This window comes from Chlamydotis macqueenii, chromosome 1 (genome assembly GCF_036417535.1).
Source record: "Chlamydotis macqueenii isolate bChlMac1 chromosome 1, bChlMac1.mat, whole genome shotgun sequence".
NCBI lineage: Eukaryota > Metazoa > Chordata > Aves > Otidiformes > Otididae > Chlamydotis > Chlamydotis macqueenii.
In genome coordinates this window covers 191,801,439-191,819,019 of record NC_141556.1, presented here as the reverse complement: position 1 = coordinate 191,819,019, position 17,581 = coordinate 191,801,439, and the positions used below count along the sequence as shown (strand labels likewise).

General features: G+C 36.3%; 1 protein-coding gene across 2 annotated transcripts in view; it reads left to right on the top strand.

Annotated features, from left to right (window-relative positions):
* Positions 1 to 17,581, top strand: part of FRY (FRY microtubule binding protein) — a 170,033-nt gene that overhangs the window by 82,144 nt on the left and 70,308 nt on the right. For both annotated transcript variants that reach the window (XM_086772000.1, XM_086771999.1), the window contains exons 18-29: positions 998 to 1,253; positions 2,367 to 2,549; positions 3,429 to 3,515; positions 5,254 to 5,513; positions 5,808 to 5,997; positions 6,760 to 6,884; positions 7,071 to 7,128; positions 10,319 to 10,410; positions 10,585 to 10,757; positions 12,690 to 12,850; positions 13,605 to 13,715; positions 15,675 to 15,829. In XM_086772000.1, the coding sequence (XP_086628126.1) occupies positions 998 to 1,253; positions 2,367 to 2,549; positions 3,429 to 3,515; positions 5,254 to 5,513; positions 5,808 to 5,997; positions 6,760 to 6,884; positions 7,071 to 7,128; positions 10,319 to 10,410; positions 10,585 to 10,757; positions 12,690 to 12,850; positions 13,605 to 13,715; positions 15,675 to 15,829 (1,851 nt within the window). The remainder of the gene's footprint in view (positions 1 to 997; positions 1,254 to 2,366; positions 2,550 to 3,428; positions 3,516 to 5,253; positions 5,514 to 5,807; positions 5,998 to 6,759; positions 6,885 to 7,070; positions 7,129 to 10,318; positions 10,411 to 10,584; positions 10,758 to 12,689; positions 12,851 to 13,604; positions 13,716 to 15,674; positions 15,830 to 17,581) is intronic.

Here is a 17,581-nt window from a genome sequence, read left to right as displayed (position 1 = left end):
GTTCGGGTCCATTTGGCTGGTTTTCTTTTTTTTCCCTAGCTTTCCGGTCATTTCTTTATAATGCATCCCCATTTTCAACTACGTAGATTAAATGTAGATAAAATACCTTGAAAATTAGTTCTGACACACTACAGAAAATTGCAGTCTCATGGGTAATAAAAACAAAATACATCAGAAAGGCAATGAACCAAAAATTGGAGAGCACAGTTATCTGAATTTACTTTATTCTGCCAAGCTACCAACACAGAAATGGTTCCATAATTTTTGTGTAAAAAAGTATATAGAATTATTATGTTGAAAAGAACTTCAGCATGATGCAAATACAGAGGGAAATAAAATCTGAAAATGGGATCTACAATTGTGCCATCTTTCAGAAGGACTTTGGGGATGTCTGATGTGTTTTTAAAAGTATGGAAATTCTTGAGGTTGTTTTTCCCATTTCCCTATCCTAAGTTGTTTAAAACATAAAGGAGTTTTTTTAATTCAAATGCTTGTTTTTATTTCTTTTGAAGATTTGCTTTCAAAAATTGGGATTTGCTTCTTGGTTAAAGATTTAATTTAACTGTTAGGCAGCTGAGGTGTTGTGATTCTTTTATTTCTATATTGAAAGTAAACAAATAAATACATAAATTATGTATTAACCTGTAAGTCTTTTGTTATCATAACTAAATAGAAGTTATTTTGTAAGTGAGTAAATCAAAAGTATACTTAGTTCAGGGACACAGGAAGGTTGCCAAATGTTTAAACACACTATCCTTTAGGAGTGGAACAAAAACTTCTTTTGAATCCATGAATATGTTGTAGCAAGAATTACAGTATAAAAACAGGTTAAGGATGTTAATTGTGGTCAGTAATAATGAAACCCTGATAACATAACTGAAATTTTCTTTGTCATTGGAAATTTTCCATCAGTGTTAAGTTACCAATAAACATATGCTCCTTACCACAATAAACACTCCTTAGATTTTTATTACCTGACATTTACTTTTACTTACAGGCTGTCTATCCATATGGATGATGAACTTCGACACATCGCACAGAATTCTCTTCAGGGTCTGCTTGTTGACTTTGTTGACTGGCGGGAGGATGTTCTCTTTGGTTTTACTAATTTTCTGCTACGTGAAGTGAATGATATGCATCATACCCTTCTTGATACTTCATTGAAGTTGCTGCTACAGTTGCTTACACAGTGGAAGCTTGTAATACACACTCCAGGAAAAGCTTCTGAACAGGCAAAAAACAGATCTGCAGAGGTATGAAATCAAGAAATCTATGTCCTAACATTTCTACTAATTAAAGACAGAAATTATGTTCCTTGGTATTGCTGTGGTTTACATATTTTGTATTTACTCACCTGAGAAGAATTTACTATGTAAGATTTTTAAGGTAATTAGTTCAGCTGTCTTTTGAGGACAGCTATGTCCTTGTGTAACACAGCAGATGTTATTCTTGTTGAGCAACATAAGAGAATGCATGTCAAATTGAAATATGCACATCAACAAAAGCACATAAAATTAACTATGTGTATGTAGATGTGGCAGAAGGACGTTTTCCCAGGGCTGAAACTGATTGATAGTGCTAGTGGGAATGCTGAAAAGGGAGATGTGGATCTTCCCTTCCCATAGCCAGTTCATTTGGTTGATTCAAAAACATCAGAGAACTCAATTGTTTCTACAGCCTACTGTCTCCATGTGTTTCAAACATTCCTGGGAACTGAACAGCTTTGTTCATGCTCCTCCCGTCTGCACTGTCCCAGAGATAATTTCAGTGTGAGAGATGGTTTTCAGGCTTCTTATCTCCTAACTCTGTTACATTGGAAGTTTTTTCCTTTGGGCAAGCATGACATCTGCATTATATCACAGAGGACCAATAATTCATAGGTAATAATAGTATTACAAAAAATGTAGGAAACAGAAAGTCTCACATATTTTTCAGTAAGTATTGTTACACTTTACTGATGGGCTGGGGTTCTAGAGGCCACCTACCAGGATAAGGTGTTCCCTGCCATAGGATCAAAGCACCACCCAAGGACCTGCTATCTGGAGTAGAAAAAGTGTGAAGTCTTTGTAGTCTAACCTACCCATTCATTTTTTTTAGTGGAGGGTAGAACAAAGTAGGTATTTGAATTGCAAACTAGAGGGAGGGGTTTGGCCAAAGGGCTCTGCTCATATTTTAGTTTTGTGGAACAAGGTAACTTACAGCAACAAAACTTTGTTGTTTGAGGGAATGCTGCCAGTCTCCTACTTCAGCATTCACATGGCCTCTGCATTTTGTTTCTTTATATGTCCTTGTTAAATAGAATATTTCTTGGAAACCTGATTTTCAAACAGCATCACTCCATTTTCCCCCCTTGCACTGTTCTACAGTTGATACCAAATGGATCCAGCCACAGGATACAGTCTGAAAGAAGCCCCTACTCTAATGTACTACACGCAGTTGAAGGATTTGCGCTGGTTCTGCTGTGTAGTTTCCAGGTTGCTACACGTAAACTCGCTGTTCTAATCCTCAGAGAGATCCGTGCTTTATTCATGGCCCTTGGCCAAGCAGAGGTATGATTTTCCTTTTCTGAAACACTGAATTACAATTTTCCAAAGATAAAGCTCAAAACTATTACAGTTGCTTTTAACATGGTTGGTTCGGTGTAGCAGGTACGCATTAAGTTTATAAAAAAGCATTTGGTTTGAGCTTACTGTTTCTGTTTGCCTTAACACTGCAAACCTTTGTGTGTACTCAACAACATAACATTAATAACCTGTGCCCTGTGCAAGAATTTGAAGGGAAACATGTACAGCAACTTGCGATTTTCTCTTAGCATCATGTGAATGTGAAAGACACTGTAAAACCTTTTTTTAGTGCATGGATCATTTTTGTATTGTCAGGATTATAAATTTATATTGGGAATGAAACTCATTCCTGTAGCATACCATTTTGTAAAAAAACACAGCATAAGACACATTTAAGATTATTCACATACATTTTCCTTGTATAGTAAAGACCTCTAAATCTTTTTTATGGATATAGAAATATGGGGAGTCATGTTGTGTGTTGGCAGTCACAGCTCAGTGAGCCATCTAAATTCCTAAGAACACAAATATGTGTGTTCATGGCAAAGGAATGCTTTAGTAAACAGTAAGCTAATTTTTCAGTCTTTTGATACCAGCTATCCAAAGTCATTTGGGATTTCTGATATGTGCTTTTGTTCGGTAAGCAGTGAGCTATAGCCACAAATTAACTACATTTCAAACCACAGCCTGGACTTGGTTCTGAGATCAGTATGAAAAAGACAAAATGCACCCATCACTGAAAATGAATTTTTTTAGCCATTTTAGATTTGTGTCACAATTTTTAGATTATTCTATTTCATGTAGTGGAAAAATGAAATAATTTGGTCAGGAGAGCAGTTAACTTGTGTTCTCTGTGTTATGCAGGATGATGACAGGCCGATGATTGATGTCATGGATCAACTGAGTTCTTCTATTCTTGAAAGTTTTATTCATGTGGCTGTTTCAGATTCAGTAAGTACTATTTTACTGTTACTGCTAGTGTTTACATAGCCATAACAAATATCAGACATGAAATACTAAAAATAAAACTTCTGGAAATCAAAGAAATCATACAGCTTTAAGGCTCCAGCCATTTACCCAAGAGCTCCAAGGTTCCACAATGTCCCAGACATTCTGTTCCATTAAAATGATCATACTATGGATATAGAGGATCCTGCATACAGGAAGAAAAAAAAATATAATCAAAATTACCTAGATTCTGGACTTGTGACCTGTATCCAAAAGAACCATTGAGAAAGTCTTATTGCCAGCAGCACCTAATGCTTGAGGCACTTGGGAGTCACTCACTGCTATCGCTTTTTTCCAAAAGGGAATAAGCTTTAGCTTCCCTGCATGCACAGAAGTGGTCCTGCCGGCAGACTGAAGCCTCTGCTGTGGTATAATTCACAGCTGGGGTGAATCTCTGCTTTCAGTCTTTCATGGGCCTGAAGTGTCTAACATGCCACCAAAGGAAGGAGAGATGCAGTAAACATTTTGAATTAAAAAGTACCAGCAGAATAACTGATAGATAAGGCAACTTGTTTTGCTTAATATCTTAGTGCCCTTGTCCAGAGAGCAGAAACTATCAGTTTGGGGCACTTTTCAGCCAATTAAGTTTAAAGCAACTGCCACATGAGTGCCCTTTCCTAGGGCAGGAGGGGGACATCGAACTGGTGGTGAAGTCAGGCCATTTGCAACTGAAAACAGGAAAGTTCAGGGAACAGAAACTGGGCAAGCAAGACATTCTGACTCTGTAACCCAGGAATTAGGAAATTAAGCTGAAATAACAACACCTGGGTGTGGGTGTTGCAGTTTCTATAGACGAAGGTTTGGATTTTGTGCTTTAATTCTATGCATTAATAATATAGCAAAGCAAATGTGCCTGTGTACCTGCTTTCTGACAAGTACAGCAGGGAGTGGTGATTTAGTGATTACTTTTGTAACAGTGGATGCAGGATGCAGGCAACTCTTACATCCTATTTGAGGTCTGATAAGTGAATGATAAGGTTGCCAAAATACATGTGTTTCAAGTTTTCATTCCACCAAGTTGTTTTCTTAAGACAAAATTTAACTTACAGTAGAGAAATGGTTTGTTGATATGAGAACCCTAAATGCCACTGAAAGTAGCAGGATTTAAAGTGGATTAAAACTGCTTAAGTGCCTGCTTCAGCCTCTTAATTCCCTGCACACATATTCAAATGTCCTGATGAATTCTAAAGAATATTTATTAATAGCATCAGTATTTATCATATTGTCATAGCATGTAGGAGTCTTAATAATGGGCTAAGGCTTTGTCCGGCTGTTCAGACAATGAACATACGGACAGTCTATACCTATTACGGACTGCAGCGTCACACAAGAGACAGTGAATGGGCACAGGCAGCAAGGAGAATAGAAAGTAACAATGAGATTATATTGGTCAGAATAATCATCAGGTATTGAAGAGTTTAAGGGCAAGTTATTGTGCCTGTCACCGTAAATAGGAGCTTTAAGGAAGAACCAGAGGGGAAATAATGAGGTAGCTCTTATCAGCATTTGTAAAAAGCTCTTCTTGAGTGGAAGGGCAATGAGATGGGAAGCATAAAAGTGTTGGTCTAAAAAATCCAACAGAAGGTGGCCATGGAGCCGGAAGATAAAGACAAGAACTGAGGGGGGACATGGCAGGGAATAAATGACTGTCACTGTGATTTTTCGTCTTTTCTGTCTGTAGACAACAATCCCATTAACACACAGTGTGGATTTGCAGTGGCTGGTGGAGTGGAACGCTGTCCTAGTAAATAGCCATTATGATGTGAAAAGTCCTTCCCATGTCTGGATATTTGCACAGTCTGTCAAAGACCCGTGGGTTCTCTGCCTCTTCAGTTTTCTTAGGCAGGAGAATTTACCAAAACATTGTCCTACAGCTCTCAGCTATGCTTGGCCATACGCTTTCACGAGGCTACAGCTGATAATGCCTCTTGTGGATCCAAAGTAAGTGGCAGTCTGCATTTAACTTTCATTTCTGTGGGTTGTGTGATTTTAGTACAAGCTTTTTTTAGTCTCATATTTCAGTATCAGTCCGTAAGTCCTGCAAGGCACTACCCAGACATTCAGTTTTGAGTCTCATAATTGCAACTTCATTGATTTTTGGCCATGTATCCTGTCATGTTGAATTGTGGCTGGTGGATACACAGCATGTTTTATGCCCTTTAAAAATATTTTAAAATACTGTGTAATTAAGACTGGGAAATGATTTTAATAATTTTAATTTGTTTTTAATTCTAGTATTCCTGTTAATGCAAAGAAAACAAGTACAGCAGGCAGTGGAGACAACTATGTTACTTTGTGGAGAAACTATCTTATTCTCTGTTTTGGAGTAGCAAAGCCCAGTATTATGAGCCCAGGACACTTGCGTGCTTCAACACCAGAGATCATGGCTACCACTCCTGATGGAACCGTGAACTACGATAATAAGGTGATGTGTCCTGTTTCAAGCAAATTATTCATTTAGGAGAGTTTTAAACTGCATCTGCATGCAAAATCATATCCTGATGAAAGTATTTCAGTTAGGGGAATATTTATATATGCAAACTGCTTAAGGCACATACTCACCAATTAAAACATCTATGTAATCTGTATCAACATGATGTGTCAATAAATATTTGGCAAAAGCCATTGCATTTTCAAAATGCTACCTTTTTTTTTTTCTCATTCTGAGTGATATATTTTCAAAATATAGAAGTTCTGGACATACATGTTGAAGTTAACTTTAGTTTGTCATCCTCTTTCTTTCCCTGTTGAGCACTGCAATTTGTAAATTTATAACATTAATAATCAATAAGGCAGATTTCTGAATAGATATAATATGCTTGTTGGACATGAAGGAATATTATATGAAATATAACATTTTCAAGTAGTAGCAGTCTGAGAGGAACAGTAGCTCCACAAATGCAATTACTGGACTATTTTAATAAAACAACAAATGACAATAATCTTAATGAAAGCAAAGAGATTTCCCAGATGTATTTATTTGTTAGGCCTTACTGAGATGATTGTGATGTAGTGGACATCCAGTTAGACCAGTATATTGATATCCATAATAGTAAAATCATTTCAGCACATTTTTAAGATACATATTGATTCTTGAACAATGTTATTTTGTAAAAAAAAAAAATGTATTTACTTAATATTGATAATCCTGACTATTAAATGTCAATAATTCCTTAATATATTTTAGGCTATTGGAACTCCATCTGTTGGAGTCTTACTAAAGCAGCTAGTGCCTTTGATGAGACTTGAAAGCATAGAAATAACAGAATCACTTGTATTAGGATTTGGAAGAACAAATTCCCTTGTTTTCAGGTACTTCCCCACTTATATTCTCAATTATTTGCCTCTAATCCCAATGCATTATTTTTGTTGTAATTTAAATATACTCAAATTTTTATTTGCACTTTAGACAGTTGTTTTTATGCATTAAATAAAATATTTATGCATTTCAGAGGAGACTAGATTGTGTTTACAAAGATTTATTTTTTTTTAATTTAGGGAATTAGTAGAAGAACTTCACCCACTAATGAAAGAAGCCTTAGAAAGAAGACCAGAGGTTAGTTGCAGAAATTAAATGTACTAGTTTGTTCAAACTGCAAAATTAATTTAAAAGTACTAATTCTGTCTCTTTGAAGTACAAAGATATTCTTTTGTACTAAGTAACAAGTTAAGCTCTGTGTACAACAAGTATTTTATTAATTGTTCATAAGAACATAACTTAAAATAATTCCATTAAAACCTACTTTAATTTAAATTCTATCAGTGATACAAAATGTACAATATAGAAATCCATTCTGAGGAAAAGTTTCCAATCAAATATGGAACCTCCTCATATGGAACTCAGATATATTGGAAATCTGCTCTTCATAGCTGGAAAAAATACCTAGGGACACAGCTGGGTTACAAGCACGTTTTGCAGCAGTGTTGAAATGTGCTTTTTATTTGCAGGGTAGGCATAGAAAGTAGTGCTAGAAGGGATCCCAACAGGTCATCCAATCTGTCCCAGGGAGGATAAACTAATCTTGTGTCATTCCTGACAGATGTTACCTAAACTGTTCTTAAAAACCTCTGGTGATAGACTCTGTAGCCTCAGTAAGCAGTTTAGTCACAGGATGTGTCTGTGTGGCTAAACGGGAAAGCCATGGGGAGAGCTTCAGTTGCCTGTTCTGCTCAATTTTCCCTCCCTGGCTCAGTTTTGGACCATTCCAGCTGGCTCCAAGACAGAAACCTGAGATGGCTCTGGAGGTAGCTTACTTCTCAGGAGCAAGCCCCAGAAGGCACCACACCACCAAACACAGTCCTCCAAACTACCCCAGCTGCTTTTGCTCTGCTCTGCTTCCCCTCATCCCCTACCTCCCTGTGTGCAGCAGTCCACGGGCCGAGTTGCAAAACCCCTGCTGTGGCTGCAGCTCAGCCCTCAGGTTACAGCGGGCGCTTTGCGATAAGAAAACAGGCAGTGACAATGCCTTGGGCCAGAGAAGCATTGCATGAGTCCTGCTATTCAACATGGACATAGAGAGCCTTCTTGAGGTCTTCTGGAGCAGTGTGAATATGAGGCAGCCTGTGCTACTTGACTTTACGGCTACGAGCAGTCCCTGTCTCCATTTACCGGTGTAGACACAGCCATTATGTCCGTGCAGCTCTGCTGCAAAGTCTGCACAGCTGCGTACAGAAAGTGATGTTGTTGCATTAATACTGTCCTCTACCCAGGCTTATTTACCTGGTTTTCAAGCAATTTCAAACTGTGTGTTCACTACTCTGTCCTCCGCAGCAGTTTCAATAAGGTATTGTCATGGTGACTTGGTGTGCTGTCCCTATCTGCCAAGTCATGGTCTTTGATGCAGAAGCCACGCAGAGAATGGTGGTCAGGAAGAAGTTACGTTGTTAATAGGTGGACAGAGGCTCTCAGCTATGCACAATATGGAAATAAACAAAAAATAATTCACTTGGCGGATGCTTTGTTCATGTTAAGTTTTATGTGGATAATTCTTAATAATTCTGTGTCTGGCAAACATCCACTGCCATTTCCACTCTGTGTTGCTTCATCCGTCGACTCATTTGTGTGCCTTCCATCCCTTGATCTGAAGGTCACTTGTTTTAATACTGAGCAGAAATGCATTAATACACATTAGTGCAGCTACTTGCCACTGCACCACTGGAGACAACTTAGAGTTGAAAGGCCTTTTCTGGAGACATACATCTCCAGCCTACCCTCAGGAGAGGTATCACGAGAATGCAGAGGTTTACAGTGTGCTGTAAGAGCAAATTTAGCACATGAAAATGTCAACAGAGGAATATGAGAACAAGAGACTGCAATGTTAATTCCTGTATTGCTCCTGATATGAAGAACTGGGCCACCTTCCTGCAACCAGCACCACCAGTAAACCCAGGAGTGACTGCATGGGTCGTGTAGCTGAAGAGAACATGGCAGGCCTCCATGTCAGCAGGCAGATGTCCAACACGTCAGAAATAACGTCCTTGAACCAACATATGCTGTGACTAGAAAGAAAATTACCAGCACGGCCAAGTACAGCAGGGATAAACTAAAGTGGACATTACACAAGATCCGCCATGTGGCACTGGCAGAGAGCCTGCCAGATCGCCTCTGACACTATTGCAGGGGGCAACTGTGCCTGTTAAATACTGTGTTAAAATAAAACTGGTTTTTTTCCCTACATGTGCTTCCTGGAACCTTTAAGGTGTAAAGGGAGAAAAATAGGGCTCTGAATGGGCAAATCAAATGGCATAATGATTTTAATGAAGCCTTTGGCTAGGATGCTGCAGACTGCCATCTCTGGGTCAGAATACCAGGAAAAGTATCATTTTCTTCTCCCACACATCTGCTATCGGCAGAGCCAGAATACTAGAGGAGATAAGCCTTTGATCTGACTCAGTATTGCCATTCTTGTGTTCTGAAGAGGAAAATCTGAGCTTTCTCTGAGCTTTTCTTGTTCTGGCAGCAAATTTCTTTAAGTGCAATAGCAACTTTTTGACCTTCTCACATTTTTGCTTAGTGGAAATGCAGGATACAAAGAAACAAGTCAATTTAGCCCTTCAGCAAAGAACAGGCCTTATTGGATTCGCATCTTTCAAGGCAAGACAGAAGACAGAAAGGACAGCTTTCTAGAAGACAATGAGATAAAATGAACTGGTTAACAACAGTGCAGCCCTGTTCCGTGGGAGGAGTGTGTTAACTGTCCGTACAACCACTGCAGTCAACACATCCAAGAGCATACTACAGCAGCGTCTGCTGGGAGCTAACTTGAATATGGGCACTTCCAAGTTCAAGGATGGCTAATCACTAAAATATTTTCCTAGGGTCTGGATATCTGTTCTGCACTTCGCAATGCTTCCAGCACCCAAACTAGATGATGTTAAGCTAACATGAATATCCCTGCTAACTGAAGACAGCATGTTTTTTGGCACGGGAACCTTGAATAGCAATTATTTTTTATCCAGTGTTTCATTATTTCATTGCTACATTTTCAGTGAGGACTAAGGGTGATGTTAACAGTTTGTTCAAGAATAGTTACAAAACCAAAAATTTGATCATATTTAGTTATGTGTTGATGTATAAGCACGCTGTTATGATTAAGTATCCAAAAGCAGTCAAGTTCCTTCATGAAGAAAATGCTTGAGCTAGAATTCTTAAATCTCACTACTGTGCTGACATTTCTGAAGTTACTAGTTTTTAATATATGCAACTATGCATATGAAAAACGATTTTTTTTTTTTTAAATTCCAAGAACAAGAAACGTCGAGAACGCAGAGATCTATTAAGACTGCAATTGCTGCGAATTTTTGAACTACTTGCTGATGCCGGTGTAATAAGTGACAGGTAGGACTATCATTCATCATAAATATGTTTACAACACTGAGTTTATGTCGGTATGTTCTTTGAAGAATTGTGGAATCTTATCACATATGGAAAGATTTTTAAGCATTTCTTCAGAAAGCTGTGGTGTAACTACACTGTTACTCTGTATTAACGTACGACTTTCCCTTACGGCAGTACAAATGGAGCCTTAGAAAGAGATACGTTAGCCCTTGGAGCCTTGTTCTTAGAGTATGTTGATCTGACTCGCATGCTGCTGGAGGCTGAAAATGATAAAGAAGTTGAAATCCTTAAGGATATGAGAGCACATTTCAGTGCAATGATTGCCAACTTGATTCAGTGTGTTCCAGGTATGGTGTTAAATTATCTCAACATACTATGGGATTGCATTTAATGTATGTATTGGAAAAGTAATTTTTTTTTCTGTGCTTTTTTCACTGCTTGTGAATTCTCATATAATGGATGTAAAGGGGAATGTGGGCAAAAATGTGTTCAGAAGTGTATTAAGAGTCAAATAAAAGAACAGTAAAGCTTGTTGAAGCTTGTAATATTCACATATAAGAATCATCTCTTTAAAGGCCCAGCAAAGAAATTGTCTGTGACCTCTAGGGGTTCCAGATTTCTTTGACAGAAGGCCTTATTTACTTCCCTTTGACTTTATTGCTAGACTGTTCATAAACTCAGACAGGCCTTGAAAAATATAGGTAGGTGCAGAAAATACACAGTATTAAATGTAGTGAAAAACTTGCCTGAGGTGTTGAGACTGTGTCCCATGTTACCGGACTCCAGTTTTATGGCAAAGATTTCACCAATTGATTTCACGCTTTTTATATATTGCAAGAACACTTCAGAAATGTAATGTAATTCCACTAGGAAAAAAAAAACAACAAAAAACAATCTGCTTTAAAGTCCATGTAATTACTGGAAGACAAAGTCTGAAGGTTACTCAGTCTGTGTAGACCTGCTGTCTCCAGGTCATTTATGACAGGACATAGCAACATTGGTAGCAACCAATAGGAAGAATTCAAAAGAGTACAGTAAGGGAATAAATAATGAACAAATGTTTTCATATAAGTTTCTAGTTGTCAAAGTCATATAGTTGCTTTCAGCTGAAAGATACATAAAAAGTATTATAAACTATTATATAAAAACTATTATAATAGTTGAACAAGATAAGGAAAAAATTGCATCCTTGCTATTCTCATTTAAGACAGTAAAAAATTCCCTTTGAACTGAGTGGTATCAAGTTCTTAGCTGCTGTTAACAAACAAAATACAGATTTTCTTTTCTTTATTCCTTTTCTGAATGAAGCTCATTAACAATACAGAATTGCTAGGAGTATCTGCACAGGCCTTCTTCTTTGCATTTGTTCTCACATTTTGCAAGGCATGTGACAAAGGACTGCGTGTTGTATGAATTTTACACCATCAAACAGTCATGGTTTTAGAGAATGCAATAATAAATCCTGCATTTCAGTAATTCAGTATGTAATTCTATAAAGAGATGTATTTTCTACTAACATGACAGCTTTAATATATATCAATAACTAAGGCAGCCATAACATTTAACTCCTAGCAAACAAATGTTTATTAAGTCAACATCTATCATCTTTAGCCACTGTTCATATTGATTTGCATTAGTATTGTCTAGTTAGACTTTGTTGGTTTCTAGCAGTTTCTAGATTAAAAATAATTCCAGTAGCAGTTTGCCAGTGTCTTTAATAAATGTAGTACCGCCTCTACCATCATGTTTTGCTTTGGAGAATTAAAACTGTTGTTTTCTTACATGGTTAAGAATGCATTGATATTTTTAATTTGCTCTGGTAATTTAGCTGTTCAGAAAATATATCACATCTTTGTCATAAACAAACAGGCATCAAGTTTCTTTTATTTCTTGTTCCTACCTATTACTGTATTAGAATATTACATATGTTATTGCCTTTAAAGGACTGGAAAAAACAAGTAAGTATTTACCATTAAAGGAATGCAAGAGACAGTGAAAAGCCTGATTCTATAATTAGTTTCTTGCATGCTGTTTCTAAAGTCAGATGTACATGTTTGTATAAATACACATTAATTCAGAACTGAAGATTCTTAGAAATAAGAAGCATCTTATTCACGACAGTAGATTTTTTAAAAGGAGCTTAGATACTTTGGAGTAAGTGTATGCTGAACATTTAAGAAAAACTCCCTTTTTGTAGAAATTTGAAATTCATGTTATTATCTCTACCACATGGATGTGAATTTGACATTAACGAATCACAACTATTTCTGTTCACTTAGTTCACCACAGGAGATTTCTCTTCCCTCAGCAGAGCCTGAGGCATCACCTGTTCATCTTATTCAGCCAGTGGGCAGGACCTTTCAGTATTATGTTCACACCGTTGGACCGTTACAGTGATAGAAATCATCAAATTACAAGATACCAGTATTGTGCATTAAAGGTATTAGAGTTTCACTGTCAATATCAGTAATAGCAATTTTCCAGTCAAAATACAAGTAACTGTAGGGTTTATTTTATTTCATTTCACGGAAATTTGAACCGAGGTACTTGGTGTAAACCTGTATACTTTTCAAGGCTGATTATTTTGAAAACCAGAATGCATTTTAAAATTTTATTCAGCTGTTCATTAACAGGTTATCAGATTCAGTGAGAGAATATTAGGCTCTGAAATTAAATATAGTACCAATTCAATATCACATGCACATCTCAGGACTGTCTCCCACACTTGCCTACATACATGCTCAATAATAATAAAGTACTTTTGCAGCAAAACCAGTTGCAACTCCCCCACATAAGTAAGCTGGGAAAATAATAGCTTATGTACTTATATAAGCTACATAATTTGGTGTAGAACAATTTTACTTTCTACAGAAAGATACTTTTGAAACATCTATGTATTTTTATTGGTTTTGTAGCTTGATTTGCAAAGACAAATGAATGACAAAATGTATCTTGAAGAATGGGGCTATAGTATTCTTTCCAAAATGCTTAAACTGAGCATTATCTTGAATCGAGTAACACCTATGGCAACATAATTAATGAATTCTAGCAAAATCAGCTGTTACCATTTTCACCATAGTTCCCTCAAAAATAAAAGCAAGTGGCAGTCTTGTTAACCTGGATCTGAGACAAATTGGTCTGAAAGGTTAATTCATGTTTCTTTTTTCTGTAACTGAAGTTCCTTGTGTTTTTAGGCCATGTCAGCTGTGCTCTGCTGTGGACCTGTATTTGATAATGTTGGTCTTTCCCCTGATGGATATCTTTACAAATGGCTTGATAACATTCTGGCTTGTCAAGATTTACGTGTAAGTACTCACCAAAATGCAATGCTGATGAATAATTTTAATGTCTGTACTGGGTGAGTAAAGAGTTTGTGACTATAAGAACTCTGACTGGATAAATTCTATTTTGAGCAGGAAACAATAGCTTTATGCAAGGTTCTAGTACAAAAGTGTAATTAAGTGAAAAGCATTTAAACAGTAAAAGAATGATTATTCCTGAAAATATAATGTAGGTAAATAATAAGCTAAAAAAAAATTGCCTTATGGCTTAGTGTTGCTTGTGACAGAAATTTAGTGGCACGAGCTCAAAAATATTTGTATTTCTCTTTGGAGAACTTCCACCCACCTGATTGAAGTTTCTGTGGAATAAGAATGTAAAATCCCTTCCTGCTGGATAACATAGATCTAAGGAAACAAATTTGAGTGAAAGTGAGTGGGTGGACCTGCCAAAGAAGTCAAGAAGATAAATGATTCAGGAGAGGAAAAAAAGTTTGATTTTTTTTTTTTTAAAGAACATGTAATAGATCGTTCTTGCTATTTTCTCTTTCATTTCTGTGAGAATGGGTTTCTCTGTTGACTTTGTAACTACTCGGTCATATTTCTAAATTTATAGCTGATTGGACTGTCTCTTTGATTAAGAAGGAGTAGATTGGTGATTTACATCAAATGGAGACAGAGAACAATGATCTTTCCCTTTGTGGTACATTGCACTTTGACCTGCTCTTCTCCCTAAAAGTCTCATACCAGTACATGTGACTGTGATCACTAAAAAAATGCAGGAAAGCCTAAGGGCTTGTGGAGCATGCTGTAGAAATGGTAATTGATTAGAAAAAAAAATGGTTGGACAAATTAGAAGAAAGAAGGGATAGTGATAGAGAAAATCTTTTGGAAATCAGATAGCATTCTGGAATGTCGGTAGGGATGGAGCTATAAAGATATGTGTGAGTCATACGTATAATTGAAATTCTTATGGGTGTGGGAACGAAACACATAAAACAAGAGAAAGAGAAAGGATGCACTTTTTCTCCTGATGTTTTCATTATTATCAACAAATACTGTATCACCATGTCTAATTGATCATTAGTATATACCACTCATAAAGTAACTGGGGACAAAAATGAAATGCAAAATTCGGATAGGATAGGTGAAATTTGTTTCCCCTAAGCTAATCACTATAATTCATGATTAAACATTGTAATGAAGGACTGTAACTAAACTGTATTGCCTATACAACTAGTTCAGATTTAGATGAGAAGGATCCTACCCAATCCATTAACATTAAATATCATTTGTAGTCTTTACAAGTAGTTACCTACACTTGGTCACAGAATATTAATAAGCATTAGTGTTTGGTGTTGCAGTACTATCCTCTACTGAAGGATCACAAAGGCACAATCCAGTGCCAGTGTTTGTAGCAGTGGTGGTACCAGGATTAAGTGATACAAGGTCTGTAGGGAGAGTTGTTAGTTTGCTTGATGTAGTTGGATTAAACATACAAGTCTTCATAGCCCCAGGCTTGCAAAAGTTATTTTTCTTTGTGTGCCTTGCTTCTATGTAAGTCAAAAGAAGGCTAAATATTAAAGTGTGTCACTTCATGAAACTCACATGAAGTAAGAAGTATACATTTATCAAATCGGTTAAACAATACAAATGGAAGTTGCCCAAGAATTTCTATCAAGTGTCTTAGATATTCCAAAGATTCTGCTTTTTCCATGCTTAATTTTGGAAACCTTCTTTGAAAATGTACTTTGTTTATGTAGTTCTTGTACGTACAATTTTCTTTCAAGTGAGGAGTGTTGAAAACCGAGTCCCATTTCAACACTGCTATGCCTAAAATAAATTTAAGATAAATTTTCTAATTTCTTTTTACTTATTTTGAATACTCAATTTTCCCCTTGTTTTGCCCATGTCACACTAAGAATTTTAGAGAATGAACATATTTGATCTCACTGATCGTGTTTTGACATGTATTTATATGCTCAGGTTCATCAGCTTGGCTGTGAAGTTGTAGTCCTGTTGCTAGAACTGAATCCTGATCAGATCAATCTCTTCAACTGGGCTATAGATCGATGTTATACTGGATCATACCAGCTTGCCTCTGGATGTTTCAAAGCCATTGCAACTGTGTGTGGAAGCAGGTATTAATTAATCTATTAATCTACATTTTCAAATGTAAAGAAAAATGCAGGTCCAGCTTGTGTTGTAAAGAATTGTTAGTCGCACCCTTACATTATATCCTCTCAAACAGTTCTTGGGGACTGTATCACTTTATTTCCATGATTCTGAAAACAAAGTGATGTGCTTGGTAGAAGATGATCTTACTATATGTATATTTGAAATCTGTGGCATTTTTATGTTATTTTGCTCAGGAAGATACAAAATAATCACAATCTTTTAAATTGAACATAGGTCATGAATCTAGTTTCAAAAGATTTGGCATGGTTTTTAATTTACTTCATAAAAGGAAAAACATTTTAAATGTTATTAGCTTGAAAGTAATTATTTTGTTCTTTTTCTAATTGGCTTTCATTTGATTTGGTTACCTGTTACTTTTGTGTAGACTGGTGTCATCTGATGCTAATGCTAAGAAAGCACAAAATATTGCTTTTGTGTCAAGTCTTGAGAAAAATTTTCTTTTTTTCTTATCTTTTCAACACAAAAGTTACAGAGAAATTTAATGGCAGTCTAACAAAAGAAGATAATTGACACCTAATTAGACGCTGAAAATTTTAGTCTTGATGAAAAATAATTTGGCAAGATACATGATGAGCATATTTCAATACACAAATACTTGGGATTCAGCAAATCAAAACAAGTCAAATATTTTAGAATTTATCTGTAAAAACCATTTGTTCTTACACAAACAACTAGACTATACACTGCATTATACTGAGATTTTAAAAATATGAATGGAATTTTCTGTTTGCAAATTCAGTTATTTTAAGAGGTTTTTTTTTTTGTTTAATGAACACATAAGCATATCAGGTTTTCAGCCAGTCTTTTTTCCTCATTGTGTTACCTATGCCACTGTGTCGGAAAAATTAATATTTCACATACCTACGGTAAAGATTGAGAGTATGTTCTGCATGATTTACTTTCAAGGAAAAGTCCAATCTCTATCAAGCTGGGGATTTTTATTAACATTTGAAAGCTGTTAAGAGTTTTCCACTGTTGATTCTCAACATGTATAGAGAGGTCACTGTTTAAACTACTTGTAAAATGAGCCATAATGTATCTCATTGTTGATGTCTGTCTTTCTACAAAGAAGCCACTTGCCTTAATTTCTTTTTTATTATTATGTTTTAAACTTAGTGCAAGGGCAAAGAGACAGTAGTAGAGGTGTAGAGGGTGCATTGCAAATAATATTTGGAATTACCAGGAATGTCCCATGCCACACATGTATTTCCCGTATTTTTAAACACTAAAATATCTAAATAGGCATTCTGCAGCCACCCAGGAGCACAGCAGCTCACATCTAGGATAAAAAATTGATGCTTCACAATTGAATCAGGTGCATTTACAAATCAACATGAAAATGCAGGAAGTTATTTAATGAAAATCCAAATATTGTGACATGGGATTTGCTTTTCTAGCAATGTTCTCATTAGGTTAACACTTAAATATGTTTGCCCTTATAATTAATGTTGACTTTATAGATAGTGGACTTGTTGAAGCAGTTCCTGACGTTTACTCTTTGAAAACCAATTTTGATAAAACTGTCTAACATCTGAGAATGTTCATGTCAGAGATAGCACCTTTTCTCCTAAGGGACTGCTTCAGTTGCAGCTTGGCTTAAGAAGTACTTTATCCCTGGAAATTTTCATGCTACCCATCTTCTCTCATGGGTGTTAGCCTGTTCTATAAACAGTTTATGTTATAAATTAAAGTGA